The sequence below is a fragment of the Corvus moneduloides genome, chromosome 2 (assembly GCF_009650955.1).
Source record: "Corvus moneduloides isolate bCorMon1 chromosome 2, bCorMon1.pri, whole genome shotgun sequence".
NCBI classification, from domain to species: Eukaryota; Metazoa; Chordata; class Aves; order Passeriformes; family Corvidae; genus Corvus; species Corvus moneduloides.
In genome coordinates this window covers 29,327,345-29,350,320 of record NC_045477.1, presented here as the reverse complement: position 1 = coordinate 29,350,320, position 22,976 = coordinate 29,327,345, and the positions used below count along the sequence as shown (strand labels likewise).

Sequence of the window (22,976 nt, the reverse complement as noted above, 5' to 3'; positions counted from 1 at the left end):
TTTCCTAAGATGAAAAATATATATATATAAAAGGATAAAAATATCATAGAATAGGTGCTAATTCTTTTATTATTTATTTATTGCAAGGGAGCACAAGAGCTGATGCCACCTTGCAAGGTCAGTTGAACATTTCAGTAGATGAAGAATGGCTGCCAATGACTGATTGACACAACTATTTCCACCTAAAGTAAAACACTATCAAATTTCTGACAGGTAGTTAAGGGTTCTCCTTCTGTGATAATTCTTATTACAGTGTACCAAGCAGAAAAGCTCTTGTTTACTTGAAGGGAAGAGGGGTGGACTAGATGTTGTGTCTGGCCTGAGCCCATCTGTTTGCCTTTGGGAGAGCTGTATCCTCAGTCACTAGATGCATTGGCATTGTCCTAACTAAAGGCATTCCCTACTCACTAGATAACTGCTCGGAGCAGTCAGTTTTCTTCAGCATATATTCAGCATTGGGATAGACCACATCAACAAGAAACTGCTGTTTTTACTCTGGGCAAAGGCTTGGCCTGATTCTCCACTGCAGTATAGTCAGTTTTCAGCTGTATTTGGCCAGGTTTGGTACTGCAGAGACAGAGCTTGGTTAGCAGCACTATGCCTCTGCAGCTTTCTGGTATCTGCAGCCAGGCTGGGCACAGAGTGGGGCACCAAGAAATGCTATTGCTGTTCAGTAACAACTGCACCCTCTGCCTCTGTTCTAGTTCTGCATGGCTGTTATTGCCACCACGATGCCAATCCCCTGTGGAGGCTTCATGCCTGTTTTCGTACTAGGTGAGTTTCAGTTTTGCATTGCAGCATATCCATCTGGCAGGTGGAGAGAACAGGAGAGACACTGCCTACACACCCAGTAGGGTTCATCTGGTGTATGAAGAGTCATCACTTGATGTCTGTGAAAACCTGATTAGCAGTCCACAGACCAGCCTCTGGGTCTCTGCTTTTAACATTTCCCCAACCCCCCATAACCAAATGCCAAGTAGGAAATCCCTATCCTTTTACATAAGGAAAGCCACACCTGGGGAGACAGTACACAGTCTGAAAATATGTCTTCCAGCCTGGGAATCACACGTACTGCTGTGCCTGGTGTTCCCAAGTGAATGAATGAGGGGTCAACTGTATTTACCTTAGTACCCTTTCTTCCTCTTGGAGTCTAACTCCTGTATTTTGTAACTGAGAACTACTCTTTAGTCCCCGGTGCCATTTTGACATAAGTTTTGGCTTCGTTTCTGTAAGAAAATATCCAAGTGATTGCCCAGCACACCTGCACAGCACAGACTGGATGTTCCTTAAATGTTGACTCCGTAACTGTCAGCGATATTTTTCAGGTGCTGCATTTGGACGTCTCATCGGGGAAATCATGGCATTGCTTTTTCCCAATGGGATCCTCTTTGATGATATTCTTTATCAAATCTTACCTGGAGGATATGCTGTCATTGGTGAGCCTCCATGTCTTCCCTTTTCTTCACCTGGTCCCACGGCTGTAATTGTCCTGGTTGACATGACATGCTGTTTCTATATGACAGTCTCCTCCTCTCCCTATTCCTTCTCCTACCTGGGAAAGGTGCAGCAGCTTTGACAGGAGCGGTGAGCCACACTGTCTCCACTGCTGTTATCTGCTTCGAGCTGACGGGCCAGATCTCTCACATCCTGCCCATGATGGTGGCTGTCATTCTTGCCAACATGGTGGCCCAGAGCTTGCAGCCCAGCCTCTACGACAGCATCATCCAGGTGAAGAAGTTGCCCTACCTGCCAGACCTGGGCTGGAATCACATAAGGTATAGTAGGTGGAAACAGGGAGTGGCAAAGAAATAAAGCAGGAGAGGGTTAAGACCTCGAGGGAATAAAAGGTTATGAAAAGGAGACAGTATTACAAAGGAATTAAGAAGGCAGAAAAGGCCTGTAGTAACAAAAAACAGGTATTGGAGTAGAATTAGGTTTCATACACAAAAATGGAGAAAAGTCCTCTTCTTTTTTTTTTCACTGAAAGCACAAGTTTGAATGACCAGCAATGTTACTGAATTTGTATTAATATTTCCAAATTGCTTCAGCTTAAAAATTTAAAAATCAGTAATCTCATTTATCTAAATTCAGTGGGGTTTGGATATTTTTTCCCCAGCAAATGTTTTAAACACTTTATTTGGATATTTTGCTTGAAGCAAAATTCAGTTATTCCTATATATGTCTTCCTCTCTCTAGTATACATCACACACATAGGTATGTATACAAAAACCATCTATACAGGTGTGTATTTTATGGTGAGGGGTAATGGAGTGGAATACATCTGTGATGGAAATCCAGTTAATCTCTGTTTATACTCTTGGAAAGTCCTCTGGTTACTCTCACAGGAGATCATTTGGCAGCTGTATTTTGAATAGTTTTTAAAGAAGTGGTCATTTATGTATTTCTTTAGGGAATTTATCTGCTTGACATTTTTAATATGTTAACTCTTCCCCTTATCGTCCATAAATTCACAGCAAATACAATATCTTTGTTGAGGATATTATGGTCCAAGATGTGAAATTTGTTTCCTCCAACTGTAAATACCGAGACTTGCAAGCGGTACTCCAAAGCACCACAGTGAAATCTTTGCCTTTGGTGGACTCGCCAGGTAAGCAATGTGGAGAAACTGGTCCTTCCTGAAGACTGCCTCAGCTTGGAGAAACAAGCTTTCAAATTGCACGGCATGAAGCAGGCAGTGTGACCTGCCACATAAAAAAATAATTCTTAAAAATCTCCTGCTGTGGATGATGTATGGCAGAAGGCTGTTTCAGCTGGCCAGACAGGTAAGCTGGAGTGTGGGCAGTGAAGCAGATCCAGCACGTAAGGGAGGTGTGTGGGAAGTCTGTAGGCTGAACTGTGACAGCAGGGCCCTCCTGGGATCCTGCATGAGCCAAGAGCATGCCTCTGCTGTGACACGGAGGGGTGGCACAGCTCAGGACAGTGAGCTCCCTTCCCACAGCCTAGGAGCCACCACAGGGCTGGTCAATGACTCTTGTACAGCACTAGACGGTACGAGCCCGAGCACTCAGAAGAGGCTGGAAGGAGGAAGGTGTGGTGTGTGGAAGGGGACCTTCAAAACCTTGAGGTGGCTTGATGGCTTCCCTGCTCTGTGTTGTGCAGAGACCATGATCCTCCTGGGGTCTGTGGAGCGATCGGAACTGCAGGCTCTCCTCCAGACGCACATCAGCCCAGAGCGGCGACGGCTCCTCAACAGAGAAATGCAGCAGAAGCTGAATGAGGCACCCTACGATGGACCCTGGGCAAACTTGCCAAAGCTGAAGCACGAATCTTTCGCTTATGTTGATGAGGATGAGGATACAGATGAGAAGGGAGAGGTGAGGGAGAGAAGTGGGCAGACTGCAACACGGAGACTGCTTAGAAGCAGTCAGGCATTCGAGGAGGCTGAGAAATAAATGGCATTAAGGTGGACTTTATTTTCTCTCCTTTCCATAACAGCTGCCTCGGCCCCCAAGTCCCACTCCCAGTTACCCAGAGGAGCCAAACGGCCCAACAAGTCCTCTTAAACAAATGTCTGAAACTTTGGAGCCCCAGCAACACTCAGGTATGGTAGCTTCTGTCATGGCTCAACCATAGCCAGCCTGGGGAAGCTTTCATGCTAACTCTGTGTACCTGCCCCTGCGAGGTGCTGGTTTCCCAGAGACTGAGAGAAGGAGCTTTCTCTGCTGTTCTTGTATGAAAGACACTTTGTTGGTGCACCTCAGCATCAGCGTAATGTACCTGGAAATACCTTCTGTCACGATCCCTCAGAGAGCATGGCAAAACTAGGCCCACTAAGGATGGTCTCTCTCTGTCTCCCCGCTCCATTCTTTGCAATAACAACTCCTTGGACATTTTCTGGAGAGTCTGCATGAAAGGGTTCCATCTCTTGGCTCCTTCACCACGTGAATGAATTTCCCTGGGGAAAGCACAGTATCTGAGAGCTAAACATCTGCACTAAGTTTTTGAGTAGCTTAGGCTTAGCTCAGCCATCTCCAAAACTGAAGGGCTCCTCCCTTGGACACGCATGTCTTTGATTCAGCTGCATTAATGTGATGGACAAACACTGATGTATTGTGTTCTTTTGTGTCACACCCCAGCCTGTATTAGCTTTGCTTTCAAGACTGTACTCATAGCTCATTTCTGATTCGTAAGTATATTTGATGCAGGATGGTGGGTTGTTTTTGTCCTTTATGCGTCCTGAAATATGCAGAGAGTGAGTAAGCACAGAGATGTAGCCCAGTCTTGAGAATGAGGGCTTTAGCTCGTGCTTTTAGGCACCCAAAGGTTACATGTAACAGAGCATATAGCATATTCTGGTCCATTAACACCTCTCATGTATGACTGTAAACCTCTAAGGCATAAAAAAGTCCACTTTATGCTTCCAGAGCAGTGGGGTGGTGGGGCAGCCATCCACCTATCTTACCAAAGCAGAAAAGAACCACATATGAAAACAAGGACGGTATGTGAAACATTTATGTGAAGCTAGAACTGAGTGACCCAGGAATGACAAGAGGAAGTGAAACAGGAATGAATTCATGAGACCTTCCCTTCTTTTTCAGTTTGGCTCACAGCTACCCAGCTATCATTGTTTCTGATCAAACTTCCTCCAGAACCTTGTTCACAACAGCACCAGGCTCTGACTCCTCCTCTTTGCTAACTCCCTGCCTGGGAGTATAATTCTGGTCTCTTCTATTCCCATCATTCCACTGCTGGCAGAACCCATGGACTCCTCACCCCTTGGCACCTGTCACATCCAGTTTGTTGATATGTTTTGTTGCATGGGAATATTCATTCTGGAATGTCCCAGACACCATCTTACAAACTGGCTCAGTTCTATCGTGTCCCTCATAGTATTTCCCAGCCTGCCTCGAGTAAGAGGATGGGATAGGTGTGGGGCTTTGTATTTTTGTCTCTCACTTGTTCTTTCTTATCCATGTGTTTGTTCTCATCTTTCAGGCAGTTTCAGGAGTCTGAGGCAACTGATCCAGCACCTCTTGTGCCACTGCAGCCGTCCAAATGAGACAGAGAGCACCATCCAGGTTAGGGCTACAGAGAGCCTGGTAGTACCCTGAAGAAGGAAGGGAATGCACTGGAAATAGAAACTACTACTTGAGACATTCAGTATTTGGCTAAAGCATGGACACAATTACGAACTCTGACAGCATCAGTGGGGAACTCCCTCCAAGGATAAAGTGTGTGATTACTGTAAGGGAGTGTGCATCTTCCTAAAGAGTCACCTGTGCTCAGCTGTCAGGCTACCATCATGACTGAGTTTGGGCATCTTTTCTCAGTGAAAAAAATTACTGATATTTTGGCTAAGATGTAATAAAGAGCAGTTCTATTGCATTTGGCAAACAGTTTTGGACAGATGGATAAAAAGGAAAAAAATGCTTTTGGCTCTTGCCATGTTAAATGCCCTTGGTTATCTGACACATCTGCACAAGGTTTGGGGATAACAGACAGAGCTTATGGGAGACCCATCCACTCCAGGGCAGTGGTTGGACCCCATGTGGGATACCCTGAGAGCATCTAAATCACTATTAGATGGCCATGTTTAGGCACCTGAATTGGTCCACCAGAACTCCATGGTGAATTGTCACTGGCAAGGGAAGCACAGCAAGGGCAGAGTACACTGTATAATGGATGAGTACAAAGGAAATCTAAGCCCTTGGTAATACACTATCTGGAACAAAAAGGGGACTGCATGGGGTGAGGAGGCTGTGCAGATTTTCCCCTTCTGTATTCTGTGAAACTGTGGGTATTTGGCTGTCCTGAACAGTGTTTTCTCTTACAGGAGCCCGTGGAGGTCATTGAGACAATGACACCAGAAGAGGTAAGACCAAGTGCAAAAAGGGAGTCAGGTCAAGTAAGTGCTTCTTTTACCCATTTCCTATCACTTGCAATACTTCAGGAACCTCAGTGATTGCCACGTAAAGCCATAGCCAAATCCATTTTCTTCTTGGAGTGGCACAGTGGGCAAGTCTCACCCATAAGAGAAGAGATTGTTTGGCTAGATGTGCTGATAAGACTCTGACTAATCTGATCTAGCTTTGAAGTCAGCCCTGCTGCAGCAGGGTTTTGGACTAGAGACCTCCACAGGTGCCCCCTCATCTTAATCTTTCTCTGGGCCCATGTTGTTTCTTCATTTCTTACACAAAGGATCAACTATCTTGCAACAACAAGGGGAAGATGCACTCAGAAAGGAAAGCTAAAGATGTTCACTCCCTCCTTAAGAAGAAGCAAAACCCCACCTTCTCAGAAAATCTCTGAATTGCCCTGTTTCCACAGGGACTGGAAATCTGGCAAGAAAGGGATGGGAAACCCGAGGGGTGAGACATAATGGATGAGATGAATGATGTACACAGGAAGGAAGAAGCATTAACAGGAGGAGGGGACTAGTTTGGGTACACAAGATAGCAACCCTGCAGGTAGCTGTAAGAGTGATTCCTCTTCTTTCCTGTGTCAGATAGATGCTTGGGAACAGGAGGAGCTGAACAAGAACGTGTGCTTTGACAGCTGCCGCGTAGATCCCTCCCCTTTCCAACTGGTGGAGAGAACTTCCCTTCACAAGGTGAGTGCAGATGTCTCCCTGAGGTATACATCATTTTTCTCCACTCTATCATTCCAAGTTCAGTCTATGACTTATTTCTTCCCCTTGTCTCCACCTACAACTACTATCACCATCCAGCTACAGAAGTGAGCTTGTTCCTGTAATCTTCTGTGTGTACCTCCAATCTCCTGCAAAATGAAAGGCTTTGTGATAAGAACTCTGAGACAAAAAAATCTGCTGCATTAAAAGTAGCACTGTGTGCCTTGCTGCTGGGGCATTACACTGAGATTTACACTCTGCCCTGTCAGTGTGCAGCACTGGAATGAGCACTCCTGGATTTCTCAGGGTGTTCTGTCAGGGTGTAGAATCTGCCTGTAGCATAGGCTCTTCATTGAAGTGAAGCACAAGGAAAGAGGAAGCTGGATCATACAACATCTAGAGTCGGCACAGGATGACTGGGAATTAAAGCAATCGTATATCAGGAGGAAGATAGGACTGGGCTTTCACTCACTGGAAAGGGAAAGCAGTCTCCTGAAGCAAAAGTGCACAGTGCATGCTTTTATCAATACTCATTTAATGTGAATGGTCAGCACAGGCCTTACATTAAAATAATTAATTACTGTTAAGATATCAGCCTTGAGCAAAATGAGAACAGGTTAGCATATAGTTCAGATGAGTTTTCTAAAGGGGTGGCTGAAGTAATCTGAAAACCACTAGCATTTATCTTTGAGAATATAGGCCTACAAGAAATCATACCTGAAGGCTGCTCATGGGGAAAGTTTTGTACTTGTCATACAAAAGAGTAAGTGAGAAACTCTAAAATAACAGACAAATCAACTTAACTTGGATGCGCAAAAACCCCAGGAATAAATAATCAAACTATCTGAACTATGAACAGTTAGAGCTAAATGTGAGACTACTGCCAATGGCAAGAATATCACAGTTTATGGTGACCAAACCATATTTAACCAGTCTGGTTTTCTTTTACACTAGAGTAAAATGTCTTGTTCATGATGTAGGTTACGCGTGAGTCGGACGGGTGGACGGAGACGGAGATCTCTATAGGCAGGTCTTGGGACACAGTTGGTTTATTGTAAAGGGCGTGGGTATTGGGGCACTGCTCAGAGCTGCCTGACTCAGCTCTGAGCAGGCCCAAGAGAGTAAGCAGGTGAGAGAAAGAGAGAGGGTGTAAGAGCAAGAGCGGAAGTAAGAGTAGAAGTGGAAGAGAGGAATAGAGAATGAATAGAAGAGAGAATGGAAGTGAGAATGAATAGAAGTGTCTGAAGTCCTGGTTACAATACAATAAATCATCTTCTGTACTGAATATTCTAATTGTCACTAACCAATCTAGTACAAGATACAAATCCTATAGCATTTACATACAGCCTATAAGAGTTCTTATATTACCATAGAGTGTTACATCTTAACTTCTAAAAACTACTCTTTGGACCCCTTCTGCTGAGCTAGTAGGGTCTGCTCTGACCCTTGGACCTGCCTGCAAGCAGAGGGTATTGTTCCATCAAGAGGGGATTATCTTCAGTGGCCATACCATTGTTTTCTAGTTGTTCAGTAACTAAGACCTGGTATTTCAAAAGTGGCTTTCATTTCAATGTTGCCTGTAGTTTTCATATTCCCAAAATCTTTTGTCAGGCAATCATATTTCCAAGGTTTTCCTGTTTCATCTTCCCCAACACATGAGAAATCAGATTTCTCCTAGTTTACACTTGAACATGACGTTCAGTATCTCAAATGATGCTAAAAAAAAGGTCAAACACTAGCTGTGACAGAATGATTTCATGTAAGGCCACAGGTAAAAGTCCAGCTAGAGCTTGGCTTCAAGAACTTGAAGTCTGGAAATACACCAGAGATGAGCACTGAGAATGTGGAAAGTTTTAGAAAGCCAAATCTGTGAATAATAGTAAAATAATGGGGTATATTTAGGCTGAAGAAAAGAAGACTGATTAGCAGTGTGGTATCTGTCCTTTCAAGGAGACTTTGTAAGAGAAAGGGAATAACTTGTTCTCAGGGTTCTCACTGCACTGGATAAGCAGCAACAAGCTTAAGTTTTCACAGAAAATATTCTGGGACAGGAAAAAAGAAATCCTCTATTGCTAAGGAAAGCACTGGAATAAATAACCTAAGTGGTTTTTGACTTTACGTATTACTATACGGTAGTTCAGTTTCCAGCACCAAAATGAAATAGGATCTGCATAGGTCTCCAAATGCACAACACAGAGTGCTGTATGGGATCCTCCACCAGATGCAGGATGAGAATGACCTTGAGAATGTGCTCTCCATCACCAACACACTCACAACTACAGCTGCACAGCAGAAGGTGCAAAGCATAGTATTTGGCAGATACAAAAGGGAAGGAAGGGAAGACGTAATTTCTCACTGGCATAACTGCACAGTTGTGTGTCTTTCTGATTTCCATTTCCTAATCCCAAGTCCCAGCTCCAGCACCAAGTACTGTGTTACCATTTTCCAAAGTCCCTGCAATGGTCTTTTGTGGTTTTGCTCCTAGACGCACACATTGTTCTCGCTACTGGGCCTCAGCCATGCCTACGTAACCAGCATGGGGAAGCTGAGGGGAGTGCTGGCTTTGGAAGAGGTGAGTACAGATCCTTTGCCAGCCTCTTAAATAACTGCAAGTGTCCTGTGGATCACTGCAGTAACTCACAGGTGCTGCAAGTTCCAGCTGGGAATATATATAACTGCAAGTGCTACATTTTCAATCCAGGGTTGAATTCTGAGTCAGCTCTTTGGAAGCTTTGTAGGGGAATGGATGACTGCATTTCAGAGGAGGCAGCAGGTGTTGTTTACAGGGATGTTAGAAGGTTCATCTTTATCATGAGTGTAGGGCTCTTAACTGAGGCTTAATAGCCACTCTTAACTGAGTGACTATTACTGCTTCTGAAATTGGTGTGGAATTTGTTATTTACCATGGAATTTTTCATTACATCACCAGCGTAAAAGATTATCTCCAGAGGCCCCAGCAGTAGAGCTGTGACTCTATTTGTGATCCCTTTAACATGGGGAGTAGACGAACTTCTCCTGGGTAGGGCTGGGCCAGCCTCCCTTTCATTTTTTTCTGAAATTTTACGCCTTTTCCAGCTCCAGAAGGCAATAGAGGGTTCCACCCGCTCTGGGGTTCGTCTCCGACCACCCCTGGCCAGTTTCCGTGACATCAACCGGACTTCCACCAACAATCAGACCGGGCAGGGCTCTCAGGCGTGGAGCCGCGAGGACAACGGCACGGTGGCAGCACAGCCAGCAGCAAACCTGGGCACTGAGAGCCCTCTGCCTCCCTGCTCACACTCCCCACAGCCCTCACACTCACAGGAAGAGGGGGAAGTCCCCAGCTCCGCTTACGCCACGGATACTGAGTTGGAAGAGATGGAGCTGACAGGGCCAGTCGCTGAAAACATCTCAGACATCCTCAAGGACATAAACCTACGCACCACTGACCTGGATGAAGATGAGGATGAGGATGAGGATGTTCCCTTATAGCTGGTGTGAGGGTAGTAGTCCATCACACTCTTCAGTGAGCCAGTCTTCTTGTGTTCGCTCCTCAAAGAGAAGCTTTTGGATGTTCTTTGCAATCCCCAGAGAGGGATGATTCAGCTGGGAGGAGGGACATCAGACTGAGCCCTTCTGCTGCTGCTTTCTCTCTGTGCAGACTGTTAGGCTGCTGGACTATTTGGGCGTGTGCAGGTGTCAGATGTGGACTGCAAGGTGCCTGTGGCATGCACTGTAACAGGACATGGACACTGCTGGACACAGTCAGGATCAATGTGCCATGTGGAAAGTGGAGGGGGATCAGCTCTCACTCACTCACTGGTGCCATCCTTCCAGTCACACCAGGCCTGCACACAGCAGTGTAACACAGCCAGACCTCCAGCCTAGAAGCATCCTGCTGCTTCTACCTGCCACCCTGTCCACGTTGCTGCAGCTCCTTTTCACTGCCCCTTATCTTGCACCCCCCCAAAACATTCCCATGTAGAACATTTTTATTCTTTCTCAATTTTTACTCTGGGATTTTCCTGGATGGGGATGCAGTTAGGAGCTTCTCCTCTGTCCTGTAGCTGAGCCATGCCCTAAAAACAGATGGCAGGAAAATATTTGGTATATGTCTCATGTCTTGAATTCAGCCAAGACTTTAGAAAACACTGGAAGGGAGAAAAGCTTGTTTGTTTTCCCACCATCTCTGGGTTTTTTAAGCAGAATGGGAAAATCTTAAGTGAGGGCATCCTCAGTGCTGGGGGAAGAGGAGTAAAATAGCATATATGTACCTATATTTCAAATAACTGTGTTTGTCTCTCTGAATCACTGTTCACAATTTTCCACAGCTATAGTCTTAAAATACAAGAACTCAAGAAAAAAAATAATTATGGAGTATTAGCAGGCTGCCAAGAAATACAGCAGAGGGAAGACACATTTTCTACACTTTGAAAACAGGTTTCTTTCTGAAAACTCCTGCTCTCTTCCCTGGTAATTCTACCCTGCCTACTTTCCACATATTTCTGCATACCTCAGATCTGAGAATTCCAGCTCGCGCTTTTGCCAGCTTGTCTCTGTTGTGACTAACAGCAGAGACCTCAACCCTTGTCTGCAGCATCCCTCTGTATTCCAGTTCTAAATCTGGAGCAGATCTGCATCTTGCAAAAAGATGTCTTGTCAGTTCGTGTCATGCATGCAAAACCTTGGCATCCAAAGATAAGATGCTGCTTTGTTTAATTCACCGCTCTTGTGAGGTTTTCTCAGTAAACAGGCAAAACCAAATTCTGTGTATTCTACAGCTTCTTCTAACAGTCTACATCTCTTTCTACCATATTTTTGGTGTCTCATGGCACTTAGATGCAGTCCCAAGCAGCCTATTAGATGTGTTTCCACTTAACAGCAAGAGAGAAGAAATCCAGGCTCTGAAAATACGTTCTTGGGGGTATTCTCATTCCCTTTCCTGGTATTAGTAAATCATTATCTAACTTAGAGTGACCAGTTTCACTTCAACATGTAATTTTCCATAAACTGTCTCACGAGCAAGTCAAAAATATCATTACCTCTAACCCAGTCACCAAAGGAAAATTCCCTCCTGGCTTTAATTCCAAGGATTGACCTTGCACCAGTTCCTCTCTGATGATGCTTATGGGCGGGAGAATCTGTGACAAGCTTATAGTAGAAGGAAATCTTCCCCGCTAGTCTCTTGAAGAGAGAGAAATTTATTTTTGCTGTCTGGAATTCAGAGCCCACCAGGTCTGTTCTGTTTTTGGCACATGATCCCCCTTTATAAGCGAACTGGGGACAGCCTTTCCCTGCCTTCATGATCGTCGGTCCTCCGGGAGCCACCCTGTCCTTGTGAGGAGACAGTGCTGATCTGAGGGCAAGTCTCTTGCACACGACAGCTGCTTGCCTCCACCAGAGGGGCACGTTTGTGTCTGCCAGGCATCAGCACAGCCTCCCCACTACCTTTGTGTCACCTTCTGCTGCCTGCAGGGAAGAGGCAAAACAACTGCTTTTTTTTTTTTTTTTCGGGGAACTGTGGTAGTCCCTTATATAAGCAGAGGAGAAAGGACATTCCTTTTACAAAAGCATAAATATGCAGTGAGTGACAACACTGAGACCAAATCTGATCTGAGGGTCCAAGCACACTAAAGAAGGATGAGTTTCTCCAAGTCATCCCCAGCCTTACTGTGCAGACTTGCATTTTACAGCTTAGCCACATGCTTCCACTGAGACAGATGAGACAAGGAGAAACTTTAAGGCTGGAGTCAGTACACCTCCCCCTCCTCTCTCCTGAATACTCTCCTCCAGTCCCACACTTCTCCTACGGTGTGTTACAGAAGAACTGGGAAGTGACTGGCTGAGAAAGCAGATGGGAGTCTAAATCAAAGCCAGCGAGCGTGTGAGTCACGACAGACAGATTGTGAGCTGGGGGAGATGAAGCTGGAACAAAAATGATGCACATGGAGAGGCTTGGGGAGCTTGGAGTGAAACACTGGCTAACCTGCAAAGCTTCTTGAGGCTCGTCACTTGAGATTACAAGAAAACACATGTGTGCCCATACATGCACACACAGGCATCTCTCCATTCCTATTGCCTTTAGCTTTCCCAGGGTTACTGTGAGGAGCTGGACTGCTCTCTGGAGGGCAGCTGAAAGGTGGGGGCAACTGCTGCTCTTTGTAGACACTACTCAAGATCCATTCCAGGTATTGCCTCCACCCATGGAACAGAAGCAGTGTTCATCTGCACCATTTTCTCACCTGTACTCATACATGAAAATGCACAGGGAGCAGGATGGGACAAAAAAACACTCTGCAAAGACGGTTTGCAAAGGCTGAATTGTTTCCACTTCCATCTTCTCAATAAAATCTTCACTGAGCTGATGCCAAGTACATTAATAGGTGCAAAATGTGCAGTAAAATAATACTAAACCTACCTTTGTCAAGGGAACTTAAAGTTTGTGCCCTCTCAGGCTATCCCACTACACCCCCTCAAAGTTTAAACTTGAAACCTTTGTCCAGCAAACAAAATCACACTGATCTGTCACTCTAAAACCTGCATCTCCCATCCTATCCAAACAGCACAGACTTGATTACCTACAGGGAAAAATCATTTTTTCACAGCCCAAAATATCCCCAGGATTTGTATCAGCCGTGAAGCCGTCCCTTTCAGATAGAAATTCACATCTAGCAAAAAATCGAATTCTTCCTTTCACATGGCACTTAGGGGTGAAAGCAGAATCTTATTTTTAAATGCATCAATATAAAGAATTGAAAAAATAGGGAAGACTTAAGGTTGGTGAGACGACAAGTAGGGCTTTAGGTAGTGATGACAAGGCTAAGAGACTTGGCCATAAGCCGCATAAAGGGGAAAACACGTGGAGATGGACTACTGAACAAGAAAAATCTGCCTCAACAAAGTAATGTTTTTGGTTGCCAAATTATTTGAGACTAAAAAAAAATCTAGTTTTCTAAGCCTATGGACAAAACCCAGTTAGTACAGGCAGAAATAGAGAGACAGCTAGAGTTCATAAACATAACATCCCCCTTCTACCCAGTTATGCAAACACCATATAGAAGTGTGTGTTTTGTGGCCAAAGAAGTGTAAGACCAGCAATAACCAGCCAAGCAAGTAAAGATCCCTCTTTGCCAAACTAATCCAAACCCAGGAAGGGTATAATTAAAAACACGCCATTAAATATATGGTCACACCAAGCACTAAGTTATTCACGGCCACATAAGCAGGTGTCTGGGCACAGCTCGCATAAAAATTTAATCAACACTAGAGACCAATAATTAAAATTTGCACATAAAAGCCATGCCTGAGCATTAGGGTTAGGGTCTTCAGACATGTGATGCAAAACTTTTTAATGCTCAGTTTGTGGGAGACAAGCTTAAACTGGTCCTGACCATGAGCCACTGGACAGACAACCCTGTGCACGTGCACTCACACACACAAACATCACCTCAGGCAAATCACGGCTGTGCAGTAGCAGAAAACCCTCCAACTCAGTTTCCTGTGTCTTGAGCCACATCTCCCCTTCCCACAGCTTGCTGGACGTCACCAAGTCCCAGTGCAGCCTCATGGTAAGACAAACAACTAAAGACACTGCTGTGGACACTGCTGGGATTAGTGTGATGGCTAAATGAGGCAATCTCACCCAAACCTATTACTAGTTCAAGCAGCAGTATTTCAAATGAGCATCTGCTCCCATCCCAGCTTTTTGTAGTGTGCTGCTAGTGCAAATATCTTGTGCTCTGTAGTAAAACCAGTTACTGAAACGTATCTAGACAACTTGAAGAATTGCACCTGATATGGAGGACAATGTCCAGCTGAGGAAAGTCCAGTAGCAAATTCATAACGGAAACAGAATGTAGAGAAATGAAAATGTGAATTGCCTACTTTATATGAACAACAATCGAAGCACTGCTAGTATCTGACTATTTACTGAATGGCTACTCAGTGTGAAGAACAGAAGGTAAAGCTAGAAGCCATACTAAGATATATTCATAATTAAAGTCACATAAAGTCACATAAAGTTAGAAGCTTTTCAGTTTTTCCACACAGAAACAAATGCAAAAGACAGTAATGGAAGGTTCATGAGAAATACATTTAAAAAAAAAAAAAAATCTGCTTTTCTCTCCCTTTCTGTAGTGCACTTAAGCAAATGGGCTGTGAAAAGAAATGGGAACTGAAATGGCTGGATTATGACCAAACATGTCACAGAATCTTATGCTTAACTCAAATTTGCAATTTCTCTGGCACAGAAGATAGGAGCTGTCTGAGGAACTGTGTAGAAAATACCCTTGCAGCCGGCAAAGTGCAGATCCAGTGAGGTGTGCAGCAAGAATGCTCTTATGCCCTTTTTAGTTACTGTTTTCATTAATCACTTAGAAGTAACATATGAGAAATTGTAGAACAGTAACATGAGAGAAACATATGGCAGGTTTGCCATCTAGTCTAAACAGAGAAATAAGCAGAAAGTGGAGATCAGAGCCTCAGGCAGATACCATAGAATGAGGTTCATGCTGGGGCTAAGCAGCTAAATCCAGTGGAGATGAATTTAACTGAGGGGTAAGTCTAGCCTAGTATGATGACAAAAGAGTTCTTTTAGGAGAAGCACTCAGCAGCTGGACACCACCTTTGCAGCATAATGTGAAATTAAGAAAAAAAGACATTTTTCCTATGCAGAGGTATTGATGCCATGATGATTTTTGCCTTTTCTTTTATACCCCTGCTATACCTTTTTACAACTTCTGTATTCTTAGTGCTTTTTGCCTACATTCTTGGCCTTGTTTGTTCAGCTAGGAGACTAAACATTTTAGAAGCTTCATAGCTAGGGATCAGTGTGCCCCAAACCCCAAGGTCCCCTCCAGAACAATTTGTAAACTAAGATAGAACCATCCAGGGGAAGGCTCCTTGGGGAGGGAGGCTCATTCAAGCCTCTCATTGGGGAATCTTTGATAGATATGCTAATTAGTAAGACCTAAAATGTTATACCCAATCTTTTGAGGGGGGTGCATTGTGGTGTGCATTGAGGTGCATTCGACCTAGATGTGTGCACCTAAGGATCCTTAAAATAAATACCAAGGTAAAACCCCTTTTCTCCTTCTAACCGTGTCTGACTCTTGATTTTAAGACCAAGAAAAGGCATCAGTATGGCTTCCAGGCCCAGAGACATTTCATTCCCCCAGGGACTCAAGTCTTAAATATACGCAGAATAACTGATTTCATTTGACACACTACATTTCAAAAAGAAAGTAGTGACAGTTTAGAGGCCATTTAGAAAAAAATCTACAACAACAACACCACAACCAAAAAACCCGAACAAAAACCAAACAAGCAAACAAAACAAAACAAAAAAACCCAACAAAAAAGCTGAACAAAATACCAGGAAACAATCAAAAAACCCCAAAACCAAACCAAAACAAACCACAAACAAACCAAGGAGAGAGTAAAGGGGGGACTTACAAGGATTGACAAAAATAAAATTAAAAGAAACCTCAAAAAACAGCCAACCAAAAACCTGAAGGAGTTAAGTAAGTGTGTCTTACGCAAGTCACAATTAATTATATGAACATAGTTATGCAGACATACATACCAAGTGGTGGGTGGCAATCTACTCAGTAGGAAAAGCAGCTAAACTGGAAAGAAGCAAATTAACTTCAAATAGAACACAGAAAGCAAAGATCAGTCAAATAGCTCTGTTTGTAAAATATGTTATGCCTTAAGCAGGGCAAGAGACACTGCTTAGCTCCTGGAAAAACCAGAGCTTGAAAAGCAAAAGTATCTTGACAAGGAAATAACACCTTTTATGGCTAGAATTTAAGAATTATATGGCAAACAAACAGCTACTGGATCTGCCTAATGTCCTACATCAGACGCAGATGACACAACAATGTTGGAAGTGCAGAGATGTTTCTTTCCCTCTCGGTGGACCAATTCCCCACTCTGCTACGAGGACAGCAGGCTGAGAAGCATTTAAAACTGAAATGTGAACCCAGAGTCGTGCTACCCAATGTCAGTGCCTTTTACAACCTAAGCATCAGATGCCTTTCTGTGTACTGTCCTAAAGGGCTTTTGTGGAATTTCTGTCCAACTCTGCGCCAGATGTGTTTGCATCTCACCAGTATTGGGACAAAACTTGTATGTATCACCTGGAAAATGCTTATTCCGTAGAACAGGGAAACTCACTCTGTCCTAAACTAGAGGATTCTGTTGATGTGATGCTTTCTATCCTCAAATCTGGCCTGGGATTCATGTCCTAGTAGTCACAGACACACTTCAGATTTTAGCCTTGTAAAGTCAAGCATGTGATGTTCTCATCTTCTTAATGGGAAATCAGATATTTCCTACTCTGGGGTGCCTCTCCAAGCCACCGTGGATCCTTTTCGATGTGCTCCATCAGACTATCTCCTTGAAACCCACCCCCTCTTCCTAGGATCCTCCTACCTCAGACGCAGCTCCCCTGGAACCAGTCCCACAGAAATAAAACACTTCCACCAGCCAGGAGGGCAAGACCACATTCTGTTTAATAACAACTCCATAAAGGACTGTACATGCTATTTTGAGCTACCTCCCCTCCTTTACTGTGGTTGCTGCCACATACAGGCATGGAGGTGTGTAGTGCCATATAGTTCTCTAAGTCTATATGTAATGTGTGCACGTGGATGTAGGTGGTTGCACGTGTATGTATTTATATATATCTTTGTAGAAGTGTTATCTCGTAAGTCACATTATCAAAACATGCGAAGTATATCCAACAAAAATTTTCAGGCAAACATGTTTTGGAGCTGGAAGACCAAAGGCAAATCAGACTCATTTTAGTTATTAAGGGCTAGTGTGGGACAATGTAAGGATGAAAGCTTTCAGTAGTGGGTCCCTTTCCCTTTTTGTTTTACTTCCATTCAGTACCTTCTCCCCAAACATCAATGCACCCCTGCAAACACTAGCTTGAAAGAATACATATAATCACCATGCAGCCTCCCCACTACAGAAAACACGTACAGGCTTGGGGGAAGTCCTTGAAAATTGCTTTGCAGCAACCTCCATTGTCCCATACGCTTACGCTAAAGTAGTTTCAGATACTGAGAATACAACGTCTGAAGAGCCAAGCCTTTAGTTATTTTTACACATGCTTCAGGAATCCATTCCACATGCCACCCCTGAGACTCCCATCCACCACCCTTGTACCTCCCAAATCCTCTGCCTGTACCCACCCACACCTGAAAAGAGCTGAAACAAGAGAAATCCTGTTCCCTGTAAAAGTACCATGAAGTCCCAATTTTATAGTGTAGGGATTCCCAAAGACCTCCAATCATGCACAATATCCACAAATCAGAGAAGAAAAATTAAAGCCAAACAAGAATATATACCTGCAAAAGAGCTTCTGGCTTGCTACATTGCTCAAGCATGCAGTGTCTGAAGAGAAGGGAAGTCCACCTACACCTGCCTCATGGGAACGTGGCAGAGCTCTGGAAGAGGGTTCTTAACCTTGTGGCCTCCAATCCAATCACAACTAGATTTCCATGCCCAATGAAAATGAATCCAGAAGGCCAATGAATCTGGACTACATGCCTTTATCTTATTGGAAGCAAATCTTGATGCACAATCTTGTTTCCATAATGGACAAAAGCCTTTTTAGATGTTTTTGTCTTGCAAGCATGGACATTTGATCCCTCATGGGAAAGCAAAAACAAGACTAGGTTTCAGAGAGCATTTAAAACGTCCCCAGCTGAAGGAGATGAGGAAGATCCTAGCAGGAGCATTCTTTCCACAGAATACTGCAACCCCTCTCTTCCTAGAAGACAGCAGCTACTACATATCAGTAGGTAACTCCTGCCCATGGCAGAGGGATTGGATTTGATGATCTTTAAGGTCCCTTCCAAACATTCTGTGATTCTGTGGTATCTGCACTGAGAACATTCTTGAACAGGTCTTTACAGTTTTAGTAAACACACACTTTCTCAGGATCACAGACTGACTAAATTTTTCCTCTTCCAACAATTTGTACCTGCACTGAAAAAATACATCATATATTTATTTTCTTTTGTGCAGACCAACACTGACAATCATAGAGCTTTTCATTTCCAAGGAAAAAGTAACACTTTGATCTGCCTATGCTGGGAAAAAATGTCAGTGCAAGTGTAAATAGACCCTGATGTTCCAAGTGCAGATCTTCCACGGCCATTTGTTAACAAAACAACCTTCATGCCTTACCCCAGTCAATTCATGGAGCTGGCTGTGCTGCTGAGAGAGGACAGTGTCCCCAGGCTCCATGACATATTCTGAGACAGAGAGAGACACTGATCTGGCACAGAAGTCCAGCTGTTCTGCTTCTGCACAGGCTCACTACGACTTAGCCTGGGAAAAACCTGTGGTACAAAAGAGGCACCTGACATTGACTTTACAGCTTGCAATCATATTTGGGACTGTGCTTTAATGACTGTAGGCTGTCCTACACATACATTTAGTTCTAATAGGCACTATTTTACTCACATTTTCCCTGTTTATTTTTCCTTTCCCTGAGCCATGGCATAGAAATCTTTCCCTGTCAGATTGATACAGGGGAGGAAAATCAAAGATGAAAGTATTACTTATTTACATTTTCCTAGTTGTAAAATGCTGATAATCTCTGTATTGGACTTAATTATTTTTTCTTTCCTTTCTTTTCTTGTTTTTCTTTTAGAAAAAGTCAAACATTTAGTTAAAAAGATATGCCAGAGTTGTCTGCACAAGGAACACTGGAAAATCCACCTGGGAGAAATTAGAAGGAAGAGCTTAGACTTTGCCAATGTTGCTCTGCTTTTTATAGCATTTAGAGGCAGATTATCTGAGTTTCCTTCTTCTTCTAGGCAATTATCAATATAACAGTTAAGGCAAACTAAGCTGAATTTAGGTACTTTGGGTTTCCAGTGAGATCAGAACTCACATTAACTTCATTTGGGCACGGAGTAAGTTCTTATTTGGTGTATTTCTCATATGATTTCCCTGAAGAACTAAGCACACTGTGAACTGTTTTTTCACAATGAAAAAGAAGCTAGCAGGTACCCAAATTCAGGGAGGTCTCTTTCCTATCACTGTCTTTAAAAAAACCCAAAAAAAGCGTGGCTTGGACTAAGGAGTACCATAAGCTGCAACAATCCTGGATCTACAGCTTGTTTAGCAATTCTGTACCTCAATCTGCTGGGAGTCTGCCATGAAGCTTCTCACCTGTGTTGTGTAAACAAAAGGCATGAAGCTTTTCTTGACCTTTTCCCAAGCCTTTCTCACCACGTCTTTCCCTCTCTGGCACACACAGTTGTCCACAAGCCCGTACTGTTGCACACTACCTTGCCTCACCACCATCCCTCCCACCTCCGTCAAACAAAGAGATCAGTTTTGTTCTCCAGTTCTCTTCTCCGAGGCTGCAATTAACATTTCTCACTGTTGCTGTACACAGTACAGCATGCACAGACTCTGCCTAGGTGTGAAGTACTCTTCTGGGTCTCACACTAGACTGGAGCTGGCCTGAAAATAGGGATAAACATCACTTCCAACAGCTATGCTTCACTCTTGAAAAAGTCTCCCCTCTTGCAGTTACAGGATAAGACTTATCAGTATCTTTAGCTGCCACAGAGTGTAATCACTGAGTGCATACACGATTTGTGCATGCTAATTTTATTAATTTCATGCATATATCAAGTTACTCATGTCTTCCTGCCCAATTTCCAGGGTTTACCTCAAAGAGGCCTGTGGAAGGCAGCAGTGAGGGAAACAACAGGGCACAAATAACAAAGACCAAATTGGATAAGAGCATACTAGAAATTCCAAGGAAAACACTAAGGAAGAAAATGGGGAACACGTCCTTCCTGGTACCCCAGCAGGACTTACTCTTTTCAGACAGACATATCAAAACCAGCTTAAGCCAATTCAAGTTGCATCTCCAACCAGTCTTCCACAGGACCATCTACATGTTTCACCAGCCCTCAGAGATGCCTGCCTCACCAAGTGAAGCAATATGAAGAGCTCATCCCTCTGAAAGTTTTATTTAGGTAGGGGACTGGGTTAGTTTTCAGTGGGGCCAGTTCCTGAGCAGCCAAATGAGTGTTAGTGCTGGTGCTTTTTAGGCAGTAGAAGTACAGAGCTGGTGGTGGTGGAAGAAGGCAGGCAGGACAGCTCCTCTGAGCAGCTTAGACTCATCATGAAGATGCTATTTCAAAGTGCACTTTCCCAGTTTCTCTAACCTGATATAAAGGAAGGCCAGCTGCTGAGAACAGCACTCTCTCTCCCTCTGCTCACAACTCTTCCCTCTTCACTTTTATAGCAGGGTAAAGTCCCCGGCTTGGTGTGGGTCAGCTGAGCATCAGCACCTGCACAAGGGTTGTGGAAGGTGAGCATGGTCAGAGCAGAGCTCCTCCTCCTTCAAAGCAGCTCACCACTGGATCAGCTTAGAAGCATGGCTAAACTCTGTTCTCTGCTGCAAGCCTGTCCTGAAAGGTGATCTTACAGTTTTTTAAAGGGGGAAAGCAAGTGGATGACTTGTCAGCAGCTTTCCAGAAGAAGATGATGATTTAGAGGCACAGAAACTGAAAGAAGCAGATTAACTTTTCTGTCCCAGAGCCTGAGGTAATGGAATTGGAGAGAACTCAGAAGGCTTGTAAAGAAAGCATCAGATTTATATAAAAGAAAAACTTATGAAATAGTATAACTAATCAGGTATGAGCAATCATGGGAAAAGGAACAAGAGAGAATTTTCTTGCAGTGGAAGATTTTAAATCAGGGTCACTTCTGTATAAGCCTTCTTTGATGTTTAGCACAATAATTCTGACAAGTTCCTACCGAAGACAAAGGTTTGGGGTAAAGATGGGAATCTTCTACCTCCATTACTTCAAGAATATCCAAAATTTTCTGTAGTAAAGCTTTGTTTTATACAGGGTTTGTGGAAACAAACAGCAGAGCTCAGTTTCTTAGTAAATGCAGATCAGGGATACTGAGCTTACCCCTCCTTCTTTTTTACAGCCTCACAAACACAATTTGGGCTCTGACTATTTGGCTGGACTCTGTCCAACTCATCCCTCCTCACCAGGATAAAGGGACTGCAGGCCAAATTTCGCTCACAGAGCACCTGTGCCTCCCATACGCTTGAATAGGTGTATCTATATAATAACAGCTTTTCTGGGAAACGTACAGTAGGTTCCAAGTCTCTCTCTCTGATATTGGATACACACATGCAGCAGGCCTGTTACATAAGAAAAGGCCAGATTATACAAACAATTGTCCACTTTCAAAGAGATTCAAACTGCCTCTCCAGTTCAGCTCAGGCTGCTCACTCAGCAAGTGTGGACAGGAAGACCTGCTCTCTCTGGTCAAACTCCTAGCAAATAGCTCTTTTGGATTGTGGAGAGGTATGGAAAACAGCCTTTTTCTTTCTTTCAGGAAAAGGCTGAGATTTTATTATTCACAGAAAGTTAAGACATTTATGAAAAAAAAAATTACAGAATTTAGTAAGCTGGAAAGTTATTACAGAGAGTGTTCAAACCAGTCTGTATTCACAGAGAATGAGGCTATCTACAGGTTTCTAGACAGCAGGTCATGGAACTATACAGCAGGGTATAATTCTCTATCCCAGTTCCACAGAAGCTAGAAGAATCTACAGATAGGTTTTCTCTTCCTATTGGACTCCATAGAATTTTCTATAAGGTCAATTTTTTCACACTTTTATCTATGTAGATAACCCCCTGTCACTGCCTTCCATGGAGATAAGGAATATCTTTTAGATATCAATCAGACATCTTAGTAAATGTACCATACGTCCATATTAAAGAAAAAGAAGCCCTGGACAAGTTGACCTACTTGTCCCAGTCCTGTAAACAACACAGAGGGATCATTAGAAGCTACTCTGAAAGTTACTGTAAACATCCAGATTGGTCCTGGAGAGGCACATGGGAACAAAATGGTTTGGAGAAAGAAACAAGTCACCCAAATCTTCCACAAAGGTACACACCCCAACCATTTTTGTTTCCCTGAAGACCTCTTTGAAAAGAAATAGCTTTAAACTTACTCATTTACTCATCTGCTGAGGTGCTCTTGGCACTTGCCTCATCTCCCTTTTCTGGCTAGTGTGATTTCCCAGGCCCTGCTCCATGGCTAGACCCAAGCCAATCCAGGACAATGAGCCACTACTGGCCCTGCAAGAACTATAGGAGATCATTTTTATCAAGTCCTGCTGCCCAGGGGAGGTTAGTACCTGAACGTGCAAACATCTCTGAAGGGATATTGAAATGTCATCATTCAGGAGAAGAGCCACCTCCTTAGAGAGATGTAAGCAAGACCAAGGAAATGCATAAAAAAAGATGGGTCTCAAAAACTTTTCTCGCTTACCTACACCAAATTACAAGTCTTACTTAAAACATCCCAAAGGTCCTTCATTTAGAGGTGCAATGGA

The 22,976-nt window shown here is 43.6% G+C and overlaps 1 protein-coding gene across 1 annotated transcript in view; it reads left to right on the top strand.

Annotated features, from left to right (window-relative positions):
• The window catches only part of CLCN1 (chloride voltage-gated channel 1), a 36,708-nt gene extending 25,867 nt beyond the window's left edge, over nt 1-10,841 (top strand). The window contains exons 13-23 of the mRNA XM_032098831.1: nt 705-774; nt 1,326-1,436; nt 1,562-1,775; nt 2,475-2,608; nt 3,121-3,335; nt 3,457-3,562; nt 4,957-5,039; nt 5,795-5,833; nt 6,467-6,571; nt 9,075-9,161; nt 9,665-10,841. Coding sequence (XP_031954722.1) covers nt 705-774; nt 1,326-1,436; nt 1,562-1,775; nt 2,475-2,608; nt 3,121-3,335; nt 3,457-3,562; nt 4,957-5,039; nt 5,795-5,833; nt 6,467-6,571; nt 9,075-9,161; nt 9,665-10,060 — 1,560 coding nt within the window. The 3' untranslated portion in view covers nt 10,061-10,841. The remainder of the gene's footprint in view (nt 1-704; nt 775-1,325; nt 1,437-1,561; nt 1,776-2,474; nt 2,609-3,120; nt 3,336-3,456; nt 3,563-4,956; nt 5,040-5,794; nt 5,834-6,466; nt 6,572-9,074; nt 9,162-9,664) is intronic.
• The last annotated feature ends 12,135 nt before the right edge of the window (nt 10,842-22,976 follow it).